Raw genomic sequence first — 23,276 nt, 5'->3', positions numbered from 1 at the left:
TCAGAGGGAGGTGGAGGCAGGTTCTCTGGATGCTTTCAAGAGAGAGCCAGATAGGGTTCTTAAAAATAGCGGGAGTCAGGGGATATGGGGAGAAGGCAGGAACGGGGTACTGATTGGGGATGATCAGCCATGATCACATTGAATGGCTGTGCTGGCTCGAAGGGCCGAATGGCCTACTTCTGCACCTATTGTCTATTGTCTATTGAATCCAATAATCATTTACCAGTTCTTGCCCCATCCCGCCCCCTTCACCTCTCTTTACCAGCTTCCTCCCCTCCACTCTATCAGTCGGAAGAAGACTCCAACCCAAAACCACATCTATCCATTTCCCTCCACAGGTCTGCTGAGGCCTGCTGAGTTCCTCCAGCACTTGTTTTTGCCATAGATTCACCGATCTTTCATTTCACTTCCCATTAAAAAAAAAAACCCTTATATTTAAAACATGAAATGTTACTCTTTTTCCATTCAACTGTGAGGTAATTCCAGCTCCCATGTGGCTCCAAGTCAAGTTGGCAACAGCTAATCAGTACACAAGACCAGTAATTAAACGTTATAATTTAGAAAGCATGTCAGGTTCTGCAGTAGCATTGCAAAAGTGAGTTTTGAACAACTGGGGCAGCGGAAAGAAAAAAATAGCAATTTATGGTTTAAGATGGTGAAGAACAATCACAGATAGATTGAGCCATCTATGTTTTAAAGCATTATTGTCAAACATGTGAAAGCATTGATAGTGCTTGTTTCAGATGTAATCTACTGAATTTGAGCAGCATTTAGGTGGTTAAATGTTTGCTGGTTCTTTGTCCTTCTGATCACTGGAGCTAGATTAATGCTGCTTTAGCAGCTGATGCCGGCAGCCAGAGATAGTGCACTCACAGTGGGAGCTACAACATTGCAACTCCCATCTGTCGCTCCATATTCCTTTGTTCGATATTTAGAACAGAGTGGGGGTGGGGTGGCATCATGTTTTGCTGGAGATTGTACAAGGCATCACTGACATGACAGTTCCATAGCATTTCAATGCTGCATCACCACATCCAGCAACAGGCAAGTGACTGTCGACATCGGATGTGAGGGGGTGGGGGTGGGGGTGGGGGTGTCAGGGGGACATCCTGACTCAGAGACTGAGTGCTACTATGACTACTTGTTAGCTGATGGTAATCATTCAGATGTGGTTGGTGTGAATGGCAATGATTCATCAGACGATAAATCTTTCGTCAAATGTGTAAATATCCAGGTTCAATCAGACTCTCCTTCTGCTACTGTGAAGCTTTTGTGGCAGGGTTGGAAGATGCAAAAATCACTCACGCAGTGATGAAATGTGTGCCTGTCCCTTCTTCAGCAACCAAGCATTGAAGCATTTTACTTAAAGTGACACTTAAGGTTTAAGCAAGGATGGTATGTGACTCTCATTCTTTCGAAGCATAATAGCTGAATAAATAAAATCCGCCAATAATGTTGATAGAATGGAGCGACTGAGCATATATATCCTGGAATTTAGAATGATGAGAGGGGATCTTATTGAAACATATAAAATTATTAAGGGTTTAGACATGCTAGAGGCAGGAAGCATGTTCCCGATGTTGGGGGAGTCCAGAACCAGGGGACGCAGTTTAAGTTAGATAGAGCTCTCGGGGCTAGAGGAGTCAAGGGATATGGGGAGAAGGCAGGCACAGGTTATTGATAGGGACGATCAGCCATGATCACAATGAATGGCGGTGCTGGCTCGAAGGGCCGAATGGCCTCCTCCTGCACCTATTTTCTATGTTTCTATTTTTTTAATATGTTTCTAAGAATAAGGGGTAAGCCATTTAGAACGGAGATGAGGAAAATACTTTTTCACACAGAGAGTTGTGAGTCTGTGGAATTCTCTGCCTCAGAGGGCGTGGAGGCCGGTTCTCTGGATGCTTTCAAGAGAGAGTTAGATAGGGCTCTTACAAATAGTGGAGTCAAAGGGTATGGGGAGAAGGCCGGAACGGGGTACTGATTGTGGATGATCAGCCATGATCACATTGAATGGCAGTGCTGGCTCGAAGGACCGAATGGCCTACTGTACCTGTGTTCAAGAAGGAACTGCAGATGCTGGAAAATCGAAGGTACACAAAAATGCTGGAGAAACTCAGCGGGTGCAGCAGCATCTATGGAGTGAAGGAGATAGGCAACGTTACTTATCTCCTTCACTCCATAGATGCTGCTGCACCTGCTGAGTTTCTCCAGCATTTTTGTGGACCTACTGCACCTATTGTCTATTGTCTAAATTGAAACATGGTAACTGATACTGCAAAGCTTTTAAATTGTTAACTTAAAACAAGCCTGTGCTTGGTTTAATTGTGGAACTGTGCAGGTTAGGCAGCATCTCTGGGAAGGAAACAGAGTTAACATTTCAGGTCCGAGACCCCTGGTCAGAACTTATTTAAGATTTCCAGGATCTTTTGATTTCCAGTCAGTTTCGATGCCACCGACTGGAGTTCCTGCAGTGGTTGCTCCTAGCATAACTTGAGAAAAAGATCAGCAAATCAATAGGCAAAAATAACATAAAGATAGAATGTTTAAGAAGGAACTGCAGATGCCTGAAAATCAATGGTAGGCAAAAATGCTGGAGAAACTCAGTGGGAGAGCAAAGGAAATAGGCGACGTTTCAGGTCGAGACCCTTCTTCAGACTGATGTGGGAGTGGGGAATGGGGGGGTGGGGGGGTGGGCGGGAAGAAGAAAGGAAGAGGCGGAGACAGTGGGCTGTGGGAGAGCTGGGAAGGGGAGGAGGAAAGAAGGAGAAAGCAGGGACTACCTGAAATTGGAGAAGTCAATGTTCATACCTCTGGGGTGTAAACTACCCAAGTGAAATATGAGGTGCTGCTCCTCCAATTTACGCTGGGACTCACTCTGGCCATGGTGGAGGCCAAGGACAGAAAGGTCGGATTCGGAATGGGAGGGGGAGTTGAAGTGCTGAGCCACCGGGAGATCGGGGTTGGTTATTGCGAACTGAGCGGAGGTGTTGGGCGAAATGATCGCCAAGTCTACGCTTGGTCTCACCGATGTAGTGCAGCTGACACCTAGAGCAGCGGATGCAATAGATGAGGTTCGGGGAGGAGCAGGTGAACCTCTGCCTCACCTGGAAAGACTGCTTGGGGCCTTGGATGGAGTCAAGGGGGGGAGGTAAAGGGACAAGTGTAGCAAGGGGGGAGGTAAAGCATTTAAAAATCCATGATTTTTGTGCCAAGAACTCAGTGCTTTTTTGATGAAAAGTGATTTTACCCGAAGAGCGACACATTTTGATCTTTTCCCAGCAATACAGACGGCACTCTCAAATATCAACCAGCCCTTTCCGATGATGTCAGTGTCTGCTCAGACACAATCCTTGTGCATGTACTAGTGGGAATTGGATGATGTTGGTCCAACACACAATTGTCTTAATGCTCTTTGTTGCCATAATAAAACAGTACTTTTACCTAGACATTAATTGAGATGACTCCACAGACACATATGCAGAGTATGACCAACATATCAGCTTTTGGAAACTGAGTGTAATGGTTATTTTACCGTCAAAACCACTGGCAGAACTTTCTGACTGTGAGCTTCAGGCCTGACAATGGAGACACGTCCATGGATCCTAATGAATGAAATGCAGAGGTAATCACATTTGAAGTCCCTAACCCAATAATATACAGGGAAGTCCATTCCCCTCTTGTGATCGCTAAGGAGCAATGGCTCCATATGCTGAAGGTTTCAAGCAGTCGCAGAGAGATATATGAACATCTCTGGCAGACCTAAAATCCTACACTCATGCCGACCGAGACTAATCTGCCTCAACAGGCCAAGGTCACTGGGACAATATGACTTCCTAGCCACAAGAGCATTCACGAACTCCCTCTAATGTATGCTTTAACTCACAATTAAATCCATTGAAGTTCTATTTCCCAGAAAAAAAACTCAATTTTCTCCTGAACGAAGAACTGAACAAGCACGTAAATTTGCCAGCAGTTCTGATCGATCGCCCCAAAGTTCAACCGTAGCAGACTGGAATATTTTGTGTTCACTTCTAAACCTAATGCTCTTCCTGAAGCTCAAGAGCTTCTTTTCCTTGAATGTTCAAGTCCCAGTTGACAGTCAACACTATTTTCTCATGGTCAACCATGTGTTCACGGAAGTCATACGATTCCTTAATTCTGGGGGATTTGACTTAGAGGGACATCTTTCAAGCTAGCATTGCCCTGAGGTTTCAATCTTGTGGAGAAAAGCTATTGATCCTTCCATGGGTTTACACATCTGCCTCTGCTCCGTCAACTCTCGTTGTACACCAATGCAATGAAAGCTATGGAACCACCAGGACTCCAGTGTAGGATGCCATTTCTTAAGGGCCTGACCCACTTAGGCTATTTTTAGGCGACTGTCATAATCGTAGCAGGTGGCTGAAAAACCAGCGACTGGATCCCCCCCCCCCCCCCCCCCCTCGACATAAAATTTGAAATAGAATCATTAATTTAACAACAAAAAAAAAACGAAGTCAGCACCAGCGACCACCTACGTTCACCTGGCGACAACTACGACAGCACCTACTTGTCAGGAAAACTTAAGCTACGCTCATTGGCATAAAACCCACTGTCGCTGACTGTCTCCGGAAATGTTTCAACATGTTGAAAATCCAGCGGCGACCAGAAAGACGCCGCGACTCCTTGGGCTGTCCCACTTGGGCGACCTAATCCGCGAGTTCTGGCGAGTTTGCCCTCGACTCATACTCGCAGCATGGTCGACACAAGGTCCGAGGAGGTCTTTGTAACTCTCCTTCATGCTCGAGAGTGGTCCCTGTGTACACGAGGCCTCAGCAACTTGTTGAAAAATGCCCGCGAGTAAAAAAAGGGTCGCCATGGGAAAAAAAACGATACTTTTTTTACTTGTAGGTTTAGTCGTAGTAGGTCGGCATGTTAGTCATAGGTAATCGATGGTAGTCAAAGGTAGTCAAAGGTCATCGTAGATAGTCTTCATCTTAGTTGAAGGAGGTCGAAGGAGGTCTTCTACATAGTCGAAGGAGGTCTTCAACATGACATTTTTTTCAAACTCTCCTAAACTCTCCTAAACTCTTCTAAACTTGCCAATTAGGTCGCCCAAGTGGGACAGCCCCTTGAGGAGATTACTCACGACCACGACCAAATGTTTGGCAGATGCAGTATAATGTGGATAAATGTGAGGTTATCCATTTTGGTGGCAAAAACGGGAAAGCAGACTATTATCTAAATGGTGGCCGATTGGGAAAGGGGGAGATGCAGCGAGACCTGGGTGTCATGGTACACCAGTCATTGAAGGTAGGCATGCAGGTGCAGCAGGCAGTAAAGAAAGCGAATGGTATGTTAGCTTTCATTGCAAAAGGATTTGAGTATAGGAGCAGAGAGGTTCTACTGCAGTTGTACAGGGTCTTGGTGAGACCACACCTGGAGTATTGCGTACAGTTTTGGTCTCCAAATCTGAGGAAGGACATTATTGCCATAGAGGGAGTGCAGAGACGGTTCACCAGACTGATTCCTGGGATGTCAGGACTGTCATATGAAGAAAGACTGGATAGACTTGGTTTATACTCTCTAGAATTTCGAAGATTGAGAGGGGATCTTATAGAAACTTACAAAATTCTTAAGGGGTTGGACAGGCTAGATGCAGGAAGATTGTTCCCGATGTTAGGGAAGTCCAGGACAAGGGGTCACAGCTTAAGGATAAAGGGGAAATCCTTTAAAACCGAGATGAGAAGAACTTTTTTCACGCAGAGAGTGGTGAATCTCTGGAACTCTCTGCCACAGAGGGTAGTTGAGGCCAGTTAATTGGCTATATTTAAGAGGGAGTTGGATGTGGCCCTTGTGGCTAAGGGGATCAGGGGGTATGGAGAGAAGGCAGGTACGGGATACTGAGTTGGATGATCAGCCATGATCATATTGAATGGCGGTGCAGGCACGAAGGGCCGAATGGCCTACTCCTGCACCTAATTTCTATGTTTCTATGTTTCTATACAGGCGACACCCCGGCGACCATGTGGCAACCGCCTAGTTGCCTAAAAAATAGCCTGTGAGACAGGCCCTTAACTCAAACTGAGATGCCACCAACCGCTCTAGTCCAGACTCAAGCCGAACATGTCTTCATCTGCTGCATCTAACATATCATAGCCAATAGGACAACTCAGCCGCTGCCTGAGGGACTACACCCAAAGACAAAATGCTGGAGTAACTCAGCGGGTCCGGCAGGATTCAGATGAAGAAGGGTCTTGACCCGTAACATCACCTATTCCTTTTTCCCCAGAGATGCTGCCTGACCCGCTGAGTTACTCCAGACTTTTGGGTCTATCTTTAGGGTAAACTAGCACCTGCAGTTCCTTCCTACACAAGTTGAAGACGTGTTAGTGTGAAATGTTTTTGTGAAAATTGCAGAAGTATTAATGGAACCACTCGCTGGCTTCTAACTACCTCCGGGCAATTCTATCTGTCAACATATCAGAAATTCCAGGATATTTTAGACATTAGGTGCAACCATTTTTTGAAGTGTTCGACTATTGGGATCTGGGTTTTCCTTGACCTGTAGTGGAGACTTCCGTCAGGCAAAGTTCTTTATTGGAGCTACTCTTCCTGGTGATAATCTTCCTCCCTGTGAAATGGTGACAGCGTTTTGAAGTTGTGATCTATTTGTGTTTTATACAGTCCCAACCTAACATTCCAGCTCTAGATTGAATTCTGTACATCTCAGCAACACATCAAATAGTGAAGCTACCCTACCGACCAGGCAATGTGAAGAGAACGGATAATCTTGGCGGCTCATCGTGACTAGAAATACATTTATAGTTTAGAATTTTCCATACAATTCAAGATAGACTATTGTACTGATATATTGAAGACAATCTCCTTATTTGATTTAGTAAAATCAGCTTCACTGTCATTGGAACTTGTGTTCTAAGTCATATTATCAATTTAGTTTAATCTTTAAACGCTAACTGTTACTCTTTCTGCAGATGCAACCTGAGCTGTTAAAAGTTACCTACTTTCTAATTTTATTTCATACTTATAGCATCTATGGCAGTGGTTCCCAACTTTTTTTTGGCCATGCCCCACCTAATCACCTCTAAAATCCTGATGACCCCCCTTGCTTTCCCTTGAGAGAAAACGGAGGAAATAGATATTATAAGGGTAACTTAGCAAAAGCTCTTTGAATCGCATTTCTAAATCCAATTCAATAAATAAGGTTCTCCCATGACCCCGCGTGCTTCGTGAGACGTGCATGAAGAGCGATGGCGCGGTGATTGTGTAATAACTACACAATAAAGACCCTTTTTTACTCCAAAAAAATTATTTACTCAAAATAACATCTGAAACATAAACTACATATGTTTACCTGATGGAAAATCCAAAAAAATAAAAATCGAAAATTTGGACCCAGACCTCCTCAGTCGCACTCAATTGCCCCCCTTAAAAATCAAATTGCCCCCCTGTGGGGCGTACGCCCCATGTTGGGAACCACTGATCTATGGTATTTTGGGTTTGAATTCATTGCCATTAGAACTGTACAAATGTAATTAACAATATAGCCTATCTTTTCCTAATTAGATGTTACAGTCACGGTGGCGCAGCGGTAGAGTTGCTGCCTTACAGCAAAATGCACCACCAGAGATCCGGGTTCGATCCCGACTACGGGCACTGTCTGTATGGAGTTTGTACGTTCTCCCCGCGACCTGTGTGGGTTTTCTCCGAGATCTTCGGTTTCCTCCCACACTCCAAAGGCGTGCAGGTTTGTAGGTGAATTGGATTGATTAATTGGCTTGATAAAATGTAAAAATTATCCAAGTTGGCGATATGCAGAGTACTGCCCTTCCGACTACAAAATTCAGAAGGTTCAGAAGGTTACAGAGCAAATAAGTGACACATGCTCAAATGAAATGCATTTCCATTCAAACTGTTCCCTCATTACGGTCCCCATCTTCTTTGACTCTATTTCATCTCTGTACGAACCATATTGCAAAGTGCACCATCTGATTCACAGGTGGCTCTGCAACGTAACCTACAACTGCTTATGGATATTTCATTTGTAGTGGGATGAAACACGCAGAGGAAAAATGCAATTCAATGAATAGAAAGTGGAGTGCAGTCCAGGACCTCATGGGACATATCATTTATGCACATATTGATACCCCAGCTGTAATAACAAAGGAACATCTGAAAATTCCACTGAAATACACTTTGCACAGAAGGCAACTGTAATGGAAGAGCACTTTGGGAATATTTGCATGCTTTGGCTAATAAACAAGCAGCCTGACAAGCCACGTGTTTCCATGGTTACTTGAAAGGCAGAAATCTAACAGAAGCTGGAAATACGAAAGAAAAACAGAAAAAGCAAGGAATGCACGATAGGGCAGCCAGCTTCTGTGGAGAGAGACGCGGAGTTAACTAAAGTACGTTCTGGTGAAAGGTCACCAATCTGAAGCATTCATTCTGTTTCTTTACCTTTTTGCTCAGTGGTTCCAGCATATTTTGTTTTTATTTCCAGTAACTTTCCTTGGTTTCAAAGTATCTCTGAACTAATAGCACTGAATATGGATGGTGCCTGGCCCATACATTGAAGGTTCATTAAGTAGGATTTAAATTTAAATTAAATTTAAATTAAATGCAGTGCATTAAGATTCAAGAAATATCCATTCTTATTTAGCTCAGCAAGTCAAATACAAATATTAATGTGAAATTATGTCTATGTTTGCCTCTGTAAGAAATTAAGCTCTGCATGAACTTAATTTGAGTCCTTCATATGCTTTCCTCCCTCTTTGCTTTTGTTCTGGACTAGGTTGAGGCTCAGGTTTAGTCCTGCTGATATGTAATACCGCCTAACTGCACATAAAAACCACAAAGCATCTCTAACAAGAGTTCCCAACCAGGGGTAAATTAACCTCCAGCGGGTAAATTTCACCAACCCAGGAGGTACATTTGTTGATTCTGGATTTGGACATATTTGTTCTCATTGACTGACTGTGTTTGGTTCTGGTATATCTGTTCATCATTAGTTGTTCATAAATAAGTGAAATAACAATGTTATGTGCCATTAAAGTTGCCAGGGACAAACGGGACAACACAGGTGGGAACCCCTGATCTATAAAGAGAAAACATACCATAAACCATACTAGTGAAAATAACACAATATGGTGTGTATTGTTCAAGTTCCTGAAGCCAAGGAAATATTAAGCTTCAGAAAGCAATTCATCAAACATGAATAATGTAGGATGTAAAGTTAGATGCTTGATATAGAGTTTCATTTGATTTGTTTTTGTAGGAAACTTTGCTGAGGTGATAAATATAAGTAGATGGTAACCAAGAGCCAGATATTAGTTTCCAGCATCCAGAAAAACGGATGCTGTGTCCTTAACTCCCTGCATCAAATGGTTCAACTGAGCTGCAACATCTAATTTTGTACGTAGACAAAAGTGCTGGAGAAACTCAGCGGGTGAGGCAGCATCTATGGAGCGAAGGAAATAGGCAACGTTTCGAGCCAAAACCCTTCTTCAGACCGGTTTCGGCCCGAAACGTTGCCTATTTCCTTCGCTTCATAGATGCTGCCGCACCCGCTGAGTTTCTCCAGCACTTTTGTCTACCTTCGATTTTCCAGCATCTGCAGTTCCTTCTTAAACATCTAGTTTTGTGCTCTTGCTTAACATGACATGCAACAAAAATTTTGCGAAAGAGTTATGTCATTGGACGACCTATCATTGAAAGAGTCACCATTTAAGAGAAGAGATATCCACTGGTGTCCAAAAATTACTGTTCTTTCCTTCCACAGCATCATAAGTAAATAAACACAGTATTATTTTTTGTTGCACTTGTGGCATTTTGCTGTACATTTCATTGCAAGGGGCTTTGAAATTTTTGAAGGTTGCAATAAAATGCAACATAAATAAAAACTTAAATCTCCTGAAAATGGAAAACTACGCATTACGTCCAAGCTTTTTTTAAAAATCCAATTCATTCTTTCTTAAATTCTTGAAATACAGTAAAAGCATAATACCTAGTATGGGCATCCAACATGTGAGCTATTAGATGTATTCATTTGAACAAATGGGAAGCTGGATAGAGCTGAAAGTAAGCAAAATTAATTTAAGTATCTCCTAATATTCAACACAATATTAGCAACTGACCAATTCTTCTGTAAGGTCTCAGGTTTTGTCAGCTGATCAGCAGTAAGTAGAGCAGTAGCTCTCAAGTTTCTATCTATAACACAACGGCAGCAGCAGCAGTAACAGCAACAGCAGCAGAGCTGCACAGTCCCTCTAACATCAGAGCTGGGTATGTGCCATAGAATTCATTGCACCACAGCCAGCACCTTAAAATATGGCAAGGACAAATGGCAACAAGTGTTTCTGATCAACAGAGAAACGGAGACATCAAGGTGGCATGTAAGTGCATTAAAAACCTCTGTTGAAATTTGAATGGTTTGGAGACTAAACAGGGTCCGTGCTTCTATCAGTATTTTACAGTGAATTCCTAAAGTGGGAAACATTCTTGTCCTGCGCCGTTAAATGAAATATGTTGATTGAGCATGAATCTGTGATGCAGGGATGAGTGACAAGATCTAAGTACGTCTTGTCAGAAGTATATTTGTCATTGTTTCCCAGTATGTTCTGCATGCTTGAGATATTTCTACAAATTGGTACTGCTAATTGCTATGTTATATACTTCTGTCAACTGATTTATTTAAAAAAAAATCTTTAAATGTATTTCTACATCAAATATATGTATCGCATCTTGTTTCCTCAGAGTCTCTGTGCAAAAAAAAAAAATGTCATGCCTATTTTTATATAGTATCCACTTATGACAAGCAAAGTGTAAATTGCTGCCTAGATAAAAGTCATTTGAGCAAATTGGATTTGGAAAGAATAATGAATTTGCTCATTATAAATGTAAGCAAATGGAATATTAATATTATATTCCTTCTATCTTATTAAATATTTGCACATGTGAAGTATAGATCATATTTACAAAAAAATATGTATGTTTGAGAGCATGAACATCCAGACATTTGGGTCAATCACAATAAAACCACGCACAATTTTCTTGTGTGGAATTCCCTGCCACAGAGGGCAGTGGAGGCCAAATCACCGAATGGATTTAAGAGAGTTAGATAGAGCTCTAGGGGCTAGTGGAATCAAGGGATATGGGGAGAAGGCAGGCACGGGTTATTGATTGGGGACGATCAGCCATGATCACAATGAAAGGCGGTGCTGGCTTGAAGGGCCGAAAGGTCTGCTGCACCTATTTTCTATGTTTCTATGTGCTATAGCTGTCCTCTCACTTAACTGAAAGAAAAGTAGCAAAGCCCCTTAAAGTGTTACTTCCTGCAGTTTATCTCATCTTAACAGTCAGTTCTGCTCAAGTAAGTCTTAAATGCTGTAAATTCAGATGCTAAAGCCATGTTTGTTCTCAATATATCCACTTGTCCATCAAACTATTTGCATCTTCATGATATCCTTCATGATAACCATAACATCCTGCTCACCAGACTCAAAGACCTCGGCATTGAAGGTTCTGCACTCAGCTGGCTCCGTTCCTACCTTTCCAACAGATCCCACTTCATCTCTCTCCACAACCACACCTCTGCTACAGCCACAGTCACTCAAGGCGTTCCCCAAGGCTCCGTACTCGGCCCCCTCCTCTTCATCATCTACATCCTCCCCCTTGGTCAGATACTCCGCCACTTCAACCTGGACTTCCACTGTTACGCCGATGACACCCAGATCTACCTCGGCACCAAATCCCCCCACAACCCCCCCCCCCCCCATATCAACTCCTGTTTGTCAGCTATAAAAACCTGGATGCAACATAACTTCCTCAAACTCAACAGCGATAAGACAGAATTCCTCCTCATAGGCTCCAAAGCCACACTCAGCAAAATCAATAACCCCACTCTCACCATCGACAGCACCACTGTCTCCCCATCTCCCCAGGCCCGCAACCTTGGCGTGATCTTTGATTCCACCCTCTCCCTTGAGCCTCACATCCGCCATGTCATTAAAACCTCCTTCCTTCATCTCCGCAACATCGCCAAACTCAGACCCTCTCTCACACCTCCCGCTGCTGAAAGACTCATCTATGCCTTCATCTCCTCCCGACTGGACTATTGCAACTCACTTCTCCTTGGCATCAGCTCCACCTACATCAACCGACTCCAACTGGTCCAGAACGCAGCCGCCCGACTCATCACCCACACCAAATCCTGGCATCACATCACTCCAGTCCTCAAACAACTTCACTGGCTTCCCATCTCCCACCGGATCACCTACAAAATCCTGATCCTCACCTACAAAGCCCTCCACCATCTGCCCCCCCCCCATATCTCACTGACCTCCTCTCCCCCTACCAACCCTCACGGTCCCTCAGATCCACATCAGCCGGTCTCCTCTCCATCCACAAGTCCAACCTCCGCAGTTTTGGGGACAGAGCCTTCTCCAGGGCAGCTCCCAGGCTCTGGAACTCCCTCCCCCAACTGATCCGCAATTCCGTGTCCCTCACCATCTTCCAGTCCCGCCTCAAGACCCATCTCTTCACCTCTGCCTATCCTTAGCCCCACGTCCCCCTCCCTTTTCATCTGTGCATTAATTGCCTCATACTGTGTTTTGTATTGAATTCTGTATTTACTTTGTGTACTAGTCATGTCTCTACTATTTATTTCATTCCCCTTACATGTTTTTCCTCTACCTGCTAAATTTTTGTAAGGTGTCCTTGAGACTCTTGAAAGGCGCCCATAAATAAAATTTATTATTATTATTATTATTATTATTATGATCAAATTACAAACTGCTTGATGAACTCAGCTGTTCAGGCAGCACCTGTGGAGGCAAATGGATAGATAACATTTTAGGCAGATGACCTTTCTTCAGACTGATGGTCCACACATGCTAGAGATCCATAGATGCTGCCTGACCCGCTGAGTTCTAACAGCAGATTGTTTTCAGTAGGAGATTTCAGCATCTGCAGTTTTTTGAGTCCCCATTGTAATGCACCTAAATGATCATCTGAGTCCATTGTAATCCACTGAGACTATCTGTGGCTGCCACTTGGTGCTGAATTAACGCAGAGGGCCAGGCAGCACCTGTGGAGGGAATGGAGAGGTGAAGTTTCGAGTTGGGAACCTTCTTCAGGCCGAGTTAAGGTCTTAACCCAAAATGTTCCCTATCCATTCCCTCCATAGATGCTGCTTTACCTACTGCATTACTCCAGCACTTTGTGTTTTGCTCCAGATTACAGCATCTGCAGTTCCCGGTATCCCTCATTGGCTAACTAGTTAGTTTACTTATCTGTCAAGGTAGTTGGTCCAGCTCTCTATATCTACCTATAGCTAACCAGTTGGCAGTCTGTCTATGCCTGTTCATTGGTTAGACCATGTTTCGGCACTTTTCCTCAATATATTTCTTTATGTTTTTGTTTGATGTTTCTGTAATAACCGGTCGAATTTCTAATACTGCATGCTTTCTCTACCAACATCTTTTTCTATTTTTATTAACATTAGACTGTCTGCTAAACTCCATCTATCTTTAGCTGTATCAATGCCTGAGTGCATTGCAGTCTCTATTATCTGTGTCTATCTTTTAACTTCCATCACTGCTTGCAGTTATATCTAAGTATATATTGTTCATATCCATCTATATCAATGTCTGAAATCTAATTACACAAAAAAGCTGGAGAAACTCAGCGGGTGCAGCTGCATCTATGGAGCGAAGGAAATAGGCAACGTTTCGGGCCGAAACCCTGAAGGGTTTCGGCCCGAAATGTTGCCTATTTCCTTCGCTCCATAGATGCTGCTGCACCCGCTGAGTTTCTCCAGCTTTTTTGTGTAACCTTCGATTCTCCAGCATCTGCAGTTCCCTCTTAAACTCTGAAATCTAATTGATTGATTTATTTTGATGAAAGTTTATTACAGTGAAAACAGTGTGATGAGATGAATGTTTTAAATGTTATGACAGACTGGTAATAAAAACATTCTCTATTATATGAACGTGTTATATGAGAAGCTGTATACAACTCGTATCTCACTAATTTATGATTTAGGCAGATAGTGCATCTTGTGCCAGTTTTCATTTTGACAGGAAGCACAATACAGACTTTAGTTGTAATAAATCATTTGAGTTATAATTGTTGCCACATATGACAATATGTTTGCATTCATTCTGCGAACAACTCAACATATCGGGAGTCTTTCAATCTCATCATGAGTATCGAACAGAAGGACTCATGGAAGCACTAATCAGGCCAGAGCGTATATATACCATCCATCGGTAGGATCTTGAAGAACAGGGGGCATTTGGAGAACGTCCATAGATCCTTGAAGGTGGTAATACAGGTAGATAATGTGGGTTAGAAAGGTATGCTGGCATTCATTAGTTGGACCATTGAATAGAGAAGTAGGGAAGTTACGCTCCAACTTTATATGACCTTAGTCAGACCTCAGCTGCGATACTCCACACATTTCTGGTCACCAAAGTTTACAAACAATGCGACAACACTGGAGAGGGTGCAGAGGAAATTCATCGGATGCTACCTGGGATGGAGTAGTTTGGTTATTAACGGAGACTTGAGAAGCAAAGTCTGTTCTCCCTGGAGTAGAGGAGGTTAAGGTCAGGACATGATTAAGGTATATAACATTGAGGGAGATAGAGTAGACTGCAGGAAACCTTTCTTCATATAAAAAGTAGATAAAACTCGAGGACAAAGGCTTAGAGTAAGGGGGGAGACTTTAGAGGAGATTATGGGAAGGGGTTCGGGTGGTAAACAATTGGAATACAATGCCTGAGAGAGTGGTGGAAGCTGTGCCAGTGATAGCATCTAACACGTGTCTAGGTGAGTGGCTTCACCATAGATGACATTCTTGCCATAGAGGGGTACAGAGAAGGTTCACCAGTCTGATTCCTGGGATGTCAGGACTTTCATATGAAGAAAGACTGGATAGACTCGGCTTGTACTCGCTAGAATTTAGAAGATTGAGGGGGGATTTTATAGAAACTTACAAAATTCTTAAGGGGTTGGACAGGCTAGATGCAGGAAGATTGTTCCCGATGTTGGGGAAGTCAAGGACAAGGGGTCACAGTTTAAGGATAAGGGGAAAATCTTTTAGGACCGAGATGAGAAAAACATTTGTCACACAGAGAGTGGTGAATCTCTGGAACTCTCTGCCACAGAAGGTAATTGAGGCCAGTTCATTGGCTATATTTAAGAGGGAGTTAGATGTGGCCCTTGTGGCTAAAGGGATCAGGGGGTATGGAGAGAAGGCAGGTACAGGATACTGAGTTGGATGATCAGCCATGATCATATTGAATGGCGGTGCAGGCTCGAAGGGCTGAATGGCCTCTACTCCTGCACATATTTAAAAAAAATATATATATGGCTAAGTGCTGGGCTGGAATTAATATGGGATGATGCTCACAGGTCTGTGTGTTACCACATGGTACAAATCTCTGATTCTATGAGGAAAATTCTCCCTTCATAGATTTAATTACTTCTTTGAAGCAACCGTTAGTTCAATTAGTTCAAAACTTTCCATTTGTTTCTCCATGCATTGCAAACTTTTCTTTTCCAATTTTAGATATTACCATCTTGGAATCTGCTTCCTCCGCTCTTTATGGCAGCATAATTTTGCCAAAGGAAATCATCCTCAGTTGCCTCCTCCTCAAGCTAATTATCTTAAATCAATGTCCTCTGATTACTAATCCGCATAATACTACTCCATCAAACAATTCACACTGTAAATCTCTCCAGTACTTTACGAGGTAAAAGGAGACCAATACATGTTCTTCGAGTCTTTCTACTTCAACAAAATTCCTCATCCTCATTACCATTCCAAGAGACCAGTTTTGCACACTCTGTAGGTCCAAGTTCAAGTTCAAGTGAGTTTATTGTCATGTGTCCCTGATAGGACAATGATATTCTTGCTTTGCTTCAGCACAACAGAACATAGTAGGCATGTACTACAAAACAGATCAGTGTGTCAATATACCATAATATAAATATATACACACATGAATAAATAAAATGATAAAGTGCAAGTAACAGATAATTGGTTATTAATAATCAAAGTTTTGTCCGAGCCAAGTTTAATAGCCTGATGGCTGTGGGGAAGTAGCTATTCCTGAACCTGGTTGTTTCAGTCTTCAGGCTCCTGTACCTTCTACCTGTAGGTAGCGGGGAGATGAGTGTATGGCCAGGATGGTGTGGGTCTTTGATGATGCTGCCAGCCTTTTTGAGCTGCCTGCACATCCTGTGTAAATGCATAAATTAAAATAAAGTACATCAATTAAAAAAAACCCAGCTAAAGTTACTTTGTAATTTTCCGCTGCAGGGTAGGTGTGAGCAGATCAGATTTAGGGTGAATTTCCGACATGGAGCGACACCTCTTGTAGCACTCCTGTGATCAGTCTGTTCAAATATAGCACTCAGCATCTGATAGTTCAGCATATAACAGCTTGCACGCATCGGGAGATAGCAGAGGTTCTCACTGTTGCTTTTTCACCTTAGACCAGTCTTCAGTGATGTGTAAATACAGATATAACTGATACAATTGCACAACCATTTGTATTTTACGAAATTAATTTGTTAATAATGAAATAACAATGTCTTATTGTCTTGGAGTCCCACTAGACTGTGACCTTGAACACTGCTGCAATTCCTCTGTTGCAGAACACCAGACACAAGGCACGGATCAACACTAAAAGGGAAGCCACGATATCATTTCAAATATGTTAATGATGAATGCTGTAACAAGTACAACTGTGATGAAGGGGAGTAAGGTTTCCCGGACATGTGAGTATAGATTATCTTATCATTTATCCTGTTGTAAAGTTGCTGTTGTCTCATTGTTGGCTGTAAAGTGATTTGAGAGGTTCTAAAAATGGAGGAGGAGATAAAATGTGGGTGTGAAAGACACTATTCTTCTTGTCATACCTGTACCATTTCTAGCCTGATATTGGGCCCAACTATATCACTTTTAGAAACATAGAAAATAGGTGCAAGAGTAGGCCATTCGCCCTTCGAGCCTGCACCGCCATTCAATATGATCATGGCTGATCATCCAACTCAGTATCCTGTACCTGCCTTCTCTCTATACCCCCTGATCCCTTTAGCTACAAGGGCCACATCTAACTCCCTCTTAAATATAGCCAATGAACTGGCCTCAACCACCTTCTGTGGCAGAGAATTCCACAGATTCACCACTCTCTGTGTGAAAAATGTTTTTCTCATCTCGGTCCGAAAAGACTTCCCCCTTATCCTTAAACTGTGACCCCTTGTTCTAGACTTCCCCAACATCGGGAACAATCTTCCTGCATCTAGCCTGTCCAACCCCTTAAGAATTTTGTAAGTTTCTATGAGAAGCTTTGTTCTCTAATTTTCTTCAGATATCATTCTTCCTTCAAATTCCTGGTTAATTGCAGAATTAACTTAACTTTAACAGCTAATTATCTAAAAGCTTCACATATTAGTATTTTATGAAAACATCCTTTCAGTCGCCCATGTTTGCTTCGAGCACTTGTTCTACATATTAATACCTCAGAAACAGCTATTTCGTCTCAAATTTCGTAAAGTGGAACATCTTTTCTACATTGTTTAAGAAAGAACTGCAGATGCCGGAAAATCGAAGGTAGACCATCTGCAGTTCTTTCTTAGTCTACCTTCGATTTTCCAGCATCTGCAGTTCCTTCCTAGCCTATTTCCTTCGGTCCATAGATGCTGCTGCACCCACTGAGTTTCTCCAGCGCTTTTGTCTACCATCTTCTCCACATTTCCTTTCACCTTGATTGCCCAAACATAATCCGAAGTATAAATATCTAATAAAAAGTGAAAAGGGCTAACAAGTGGGTAGAGTACTATTGAATATCTGAGCAATAGAAATGTATGGTTGCAGCAATCTAAGACCAGTCACATTATTATAAATGTCACCATTGCCATTGCCTCTAATACAAATATATATCTATTAAATTAGCCAATATTCATCGCATGACTATTTCATGACAAAGTATTCAATATTTCTTACGTAGTGAGAAGATTATAAACATCTTTCACATCTTTCTTCATTCCCCCAGTGATCATTTTAACTTGATGATTCATTCTTTCTGAGTTCCAACCATGGTACTGTTTTTTCCCTTTTATATCCACCAAACACTATAATTTTCCAGTCCTCTTTGCCTGGCCAGCCTCAGCAGACATAAATCCACCATCTCATATCTCTCTGATCTAGAGGATGTAACTCTGACACGAGAATTATAAATTATATGAAATAAGGACCACAAGAGAGGGGGAGAGAGAGGGAGAGGGAGAGAGGGAGAGAGAGAGAGAGAGAGGGAGAGGGAGGGAGAGGGAGAGAGAGAGGAGGGCAGAGAGAGAGAAGGGATAGAGGGAATGAGAGATGGCGAGAGAGAGGGGGGGATGTAGAGAGAGTGAGGGAGAGAGACAGGGGGGGGAGGGGGGGAGAGGGAGGCTGGAGAGAGGGGAGGGGAGAGGTAGAGAGGGAGAAGAGGGAGAGAGGGAGGGAGAGGGGAGGAGAGAGGGGGGGGAGGGAGGAGAGGGAGAGGGAGGGGAAGAAAGGGAGAGGGAGAAAAGGGAGGGATAGAGAGAGATTCAACCATTGCACTATAATGCATTACTTGATGTATTGTAACCATTGGATGTTTATGTACTTGTGGTACACTGTAGTATGCAATTGCTGAATAAAGTCCTTGCAAAGGGAAAAGAAAGGGGAGAGCGAGGGAGAGAGAGGATACGGAAAGAGGAAATGCAGAGAGATCAGGAGGAAGAACCAAACGCAGGCAAGAACATCAAGAAAGTGGGAAGGTTACAGAAAATGAGAAATATAGAAAGTTGGAGGAGAGGAGAAGAGCAAATAAAAGGAACTCAGAACCAGGAAAAAAACAGGGAGAGGTAGGTTAAAAAGAGACAAATAATCACGCACAGCTATAGACTGACAGCAATCCTAATTGTACATTTCACAATGGACACATTAGGACAAAGCTTTAAGCTGAGAGGGGCAAAGTAGATAAGGAGATGTTTATAGTTTGTTTGGTTGTTTGTTTGTTTTTTTTTGCACAAAGTCCGCGAGCATTGCCACTTTTCATTTCACTGCACATCTCGTATGTGTATGTGACGAATAAACTTGACTTGACTTGAGATTGCAGGACAGGTTTTCTATACAGAGAGTGATGGGCGCCTGGTATGTGCTACCAGGGGCAGTGGTGAAGGTAGGTACGATAGTGGCATTTAAGAGGGCTTTAGACAGGCAGGGTATGCAGTCACCTTTCCATTGTGACATAGAATATGCAAGCATTAGTAAGTACTGAACTCTCTGATATCTGTATCCCATGTTTCTGCTTGTCCACAGGGCCTCCGTTCTTGGTCTTTGTGGTACTAACTATTGTTGATGACTTGTTAGCATGTCCCACACACTGTTCTTGTAAAAACTATGAAGTGGATTGTAGCAATCTTGGCCTGGTGATGATTCCAACAGACATTCCATCAAACACCAAGTTTCTCTCGCTCAGTAACAACAAACTCAGCACCTTGCAGGCACGCACATTTGCTAATGTCACCACACTGGAGAAGCTGGATCTGTCCAACAACTACCTAGACCAACTACCGACAAATGTATTTGATTACGTCAAGAACCTGGTCGACCTCAACTTACGAAATAATAGCATTCGAAACCTGGATGAAAACATCTTCGATAAGACCACCAACTTGCAGAGGTTAGACCTTTCCGTTAACGGCATCTCCCAGATTCCACTGCTCTTATTTGATGAGATGCAGAACTTGACCTGGTTGAACTTGGAAGAGAACAGGATGGCAAATCTGGAAAGGGAGATCTTTGAGCCACTTGAGGTTCTTCAGCAATTACAACTCGGCGGAAACCCCTGGGAGTGTGACTGCAGTCTGAGGGATTTCAAACACTGGATGGAGTGGTTCCAGTACAAAGGTGAGAAGAACACACCAGTACAATTAGACGTGAGTACTGCCCACTGTAGCTAAAAATCATCTCCTCCAAAATCAAGTTAACATGAAGATTAAAACCGAGCATAAACATATATTAATGAACCTAAGCCTCATCCCTCGTCTTTGTGATAGATGATCCCGGACAGCGACAAATTGGCCGAACAATCATTTAACTCTTTGAGGTCTCTGTGCTCTTCTAATTCTTGAACACCCACAAATCCATTATTGACCAAGCCTTGAACCACCATTGCTATCCCTCTGGAATTCACTCCCTCTACCTCTAATCTATACTATTTTATCCTTTAAAATGCTGCATAAAACCTGCTTCTAACACCTAGGCTAATATCTCTTTGTGCGATTAAATTTCAAATTTTAGATGATAATGCCATAATGCATTAAAATGAACCACTTAACTATGTCAAAGGTTATATAGAAATATAACTGTTCTGGTTATTATATCTGGTAGAAGGTGCATTTCAATAGACAATAGGTGCAGGAGTAGGCCATTCGGCCCTTCGAGCCAGCACCGCCATTCAATGTGATCATGGCTGATCATCCCAAATCAGTACCCCGTTCCTGCCTTCTCCGCACATCCCCCGACTCTGCTATCTTTAAGAGCCCAATCCAGCTCTCTTTTGAAAGCATCCAAAGATCCTGCCTCCACGTCCCTCTGAGGCAGAGAATTCCACAGACTCACCACTCTGTGAGAAAAAGTGTTTCACCGTCTCCGTTCTAAATGGCTTACCTCTTATTCTTAAACTGTGGCCCCTGGTTCTGGACTCCCTCAACATCGGGAGCATGTTTCCTGCCTCCAGCGCGTCCAAACCCTTAACAATCTTATATGTTTCAATGAGATCCCCTCTCATCCTTCTAAACTCCAGAGTGTACAAGCCCAGCTGCTTCATTCTCTCATCATATGACAGTCCCGCCATCCCGGGAATTAACCTTGTAAACCTACGCTGCACTCCCTCAATAGCAAGAATGTCCTTCCTCAAATTAGGGGACCAAAACTGCACACAATACTCCAGGTGTGGTCTCACTAGGGCTCTGTACAACTGCAGAAGGACCTCTTTGCTCCTATACTCGACTCCTCTTGTTATAAAGGCCAACATGCCATTCGTTTTCTTCACTGCCTGCTGTACCTGCATGCTTACTTTCATAGACTGATGGACAAGGACCCCCCAGATCCCACTGTACTTCCCCTTTTCCCAACTTGACGCCATTTAGATAGTAAAATGAAGACTTGTACAGGACAGCAACTGATTCATTGGTGAATACTGAATCCATGTTTTCACTAGAGAACACCACATACAGGAATTATAATAAATTAATTCTTCCCAATAAAATTATGGAAAGCGCCAGGGTGAATTATGAGCTATGTTCTTATGATTTCACATGTTACCTACCGAGGGACAAAGAATTGACTAGGTGTGACCACCCAGATCAAAAATCAAACCCGATATGGCAGAGTTAAAGAAAAGAGAAAATGTTTGTTGCTAACATAAACTTGTTTTTAAGAAGTGTTCAAGAAGGAACTGCAGATGCTGGAAGATCGAAGGTACACAAAATTGCTGGAGAAACTCAGCGGGTGCAGCAGCATCTATGGAGCGAAGGAAATAGGCGACGTTTCGGGCCGAAACCCTTCTTCAGACTGATGGGGGGGGGGGAGAAGGAAGGAAAAGGGAAGGAGGAGGAGCCCGAGGGTGGGCGGATGGGAGGGTGGGAGGAGACAGCTAGAGAGTTAAGGAAGGGGAGGAGACAGCAAGGGCTAGCAAAATTGAGAGAATTCAATGTTCAATGCCCGCCGGACGCAAGGCTCCCCAGGCGGAATATGAGTTGCCGTTCCTCCAATTTCCGCTGTTGCTCACTCTGGCAATGGAGGAGACCCAGGACAGAGAGGTCGGATTGGGAATGGGAGGGGGAGTTGAAGTGCTGAGCCACCAGGAGGTCAGGTTGGTTATTGCGGACTGAGCGGAGGTGTTCGGCGAAACGATCGCCCAACCTACGCTTAGTCTCGCCGATGTAAATCAGCTGACACCTAGAGCAGCGGATGCAGTAGATAAGATAAGAAGATGGCAATCTTGTAAAGTTATTCTGTTTTGAATGGGGTACAAACCTATCTTGTTTAAATTGATTATTCTGTCCTAAAACTAGGTGGAAAACTTGATGGAATTGAATGTTCTCTGCCGAAAGGCCTCCGCGGGAAAGATCTCAGAGTAATCCCAATCGAGATGTTCAACTATTGCATCCAACTGGAGGATGAAAATAAATCTTCAGCAAATGAAAAAACAGTGCCTGCTCCTCCCTGTGTGAAGCAAGAGGTTGTCACTGCAAGACCACACTACATTCATACTACAGACTGTATAAGACAACGCTACCGGCCAGTCAGTGTCAGGCGAGCCATTGGGACAGTCATCATTGCTGGGGTATTATGTGGCATTGTTTGCATTATGATGGTGGTGGCTGGAGCATATGGCTGCATATATGCCTCCTTGATGGCAAAATATCACCGGGAGCTTAAAAAGCGCCAGCCATTGATGGGAGACGGTGAGCAAGAGCCGGAGGAACAAAAGCAAGCTTCCTCCATGGCCTGAGAAGCAGGTGCAAGGAGAGCTCTGGTTTGTAAGAAAAAAGCTACCATCTTCTCTTTTCTCCAGTCTAGACCTCTGTGTGCTTGTTGCAGTGCTAATACAAGTGTCGGTTTAAAAAATTCTCACTGAGGTGCAGGGAATCAATCAATATCACCTCATCAAAATGTATTCTCCCGGCTTCAATCCAGCTGTGTTTATTTTCTGGAGTTTCAGGAAATGTAGCAACCACTGATACATGGGCCACCACCAAATGAAAGGAGGTGGTCTTCAAAACCTGACTGCATGCTGTTTATTTGACAGATATGTAGAACTCAAGACAGAATGGCAAACTCCATCCTTTGTTTGAAGTTGTTTTTTTTAGTTGGAGGAACAAGAATTGAGCCTTTTGTTTCCTCTACGGCTTTTTATATTTCATGTGATTTGCTGTCCAGTTAGTTTTAACATATTATATAAATATATATCGTCGAGAAAGATGACACATGATGGATACAATTGTAGTTTGTCTCAGTATAAGGGTAGTTGGCTTCAAGTACCAATGCATGTAGCAACAAGGTTGAATACTTTGCAAGGCTGTCAACCAAAAATATTAAAACCAAAATTGAAAACTTGCTTTTGTAGGGTGAATTTATTTTAAATTGCTGAATGCAACACAATTGCTTGAGAATCGTTAGATTTTTTTTTAAAGGAAAATAGTAACCTCCAACAAATTGTTAAAAG

At 43.0% G+C, this 23,276-nt stretch overlaps 2 protein-coding genes across 3 annotated transcripts in view; one reads left to right on the top strand and one right to left on the bottom strand.

Moving 5' to 3' along the window:
* cacna2d4a (calcium channel, voltage-dependent, alpha 2/delta subunit 4a) overlaps positions 1-23,276 on the bottom strand; it is a 173,563-nt gene that overhangs the window by 64,293 nt on the left and 85,994 nt on the right. The window lies entirely within an intron of this gene.
* Positions 903-23,167, top strand: lrtm2a (leucine-rich repeats and transmembrane domains 2a). Of its 2 annotated transcripts, none has more exons than XM_055650129.1 (4): positions 903-1,044; positions 16,669-16,791; positions 19,361-19,951; positions 22,123-23,167. In XM_055650129.1, exons 2-4 carry the CDS (start codon positions 16,728-16,730, stop codon positions 22,560-22,562), a joined length of 1,095 nt encoding a protein of 364 aa, XP_055506104.1. In that variant the 5' UTR covers positions 903-1,044; positions 16,669-16,727; the 3' UTR covers positions 22,563-23,167. The 2 variants fall into 2 exon arrangements, with proteins under 2 accessions (XP_055506104.1, XP_055506103.1); XM_055650128.1 differs by lacking the exon at positions 903-1,044 and adding an exon at positions 10,212-10,397.

This window comes from Leucoraja erinacea, chromosome 19, assembly GCF_028641065.1.
Source record: "Leucoraja erinacea ecotype New England chromosome 19, Leri_hhj_1, whole genome shotgun sequence".
NCBI classification, from domain to species: domain Eukaryota; kingdom Metazoa; phylum Chordata; class Chondrichthyes; order Rajiformes; family Rajidae; genus Leucoraja; species Leucoraja erinaceus.
This window is presented reverse-complemented; position numbering and strand designations above follow the sequence as displayed.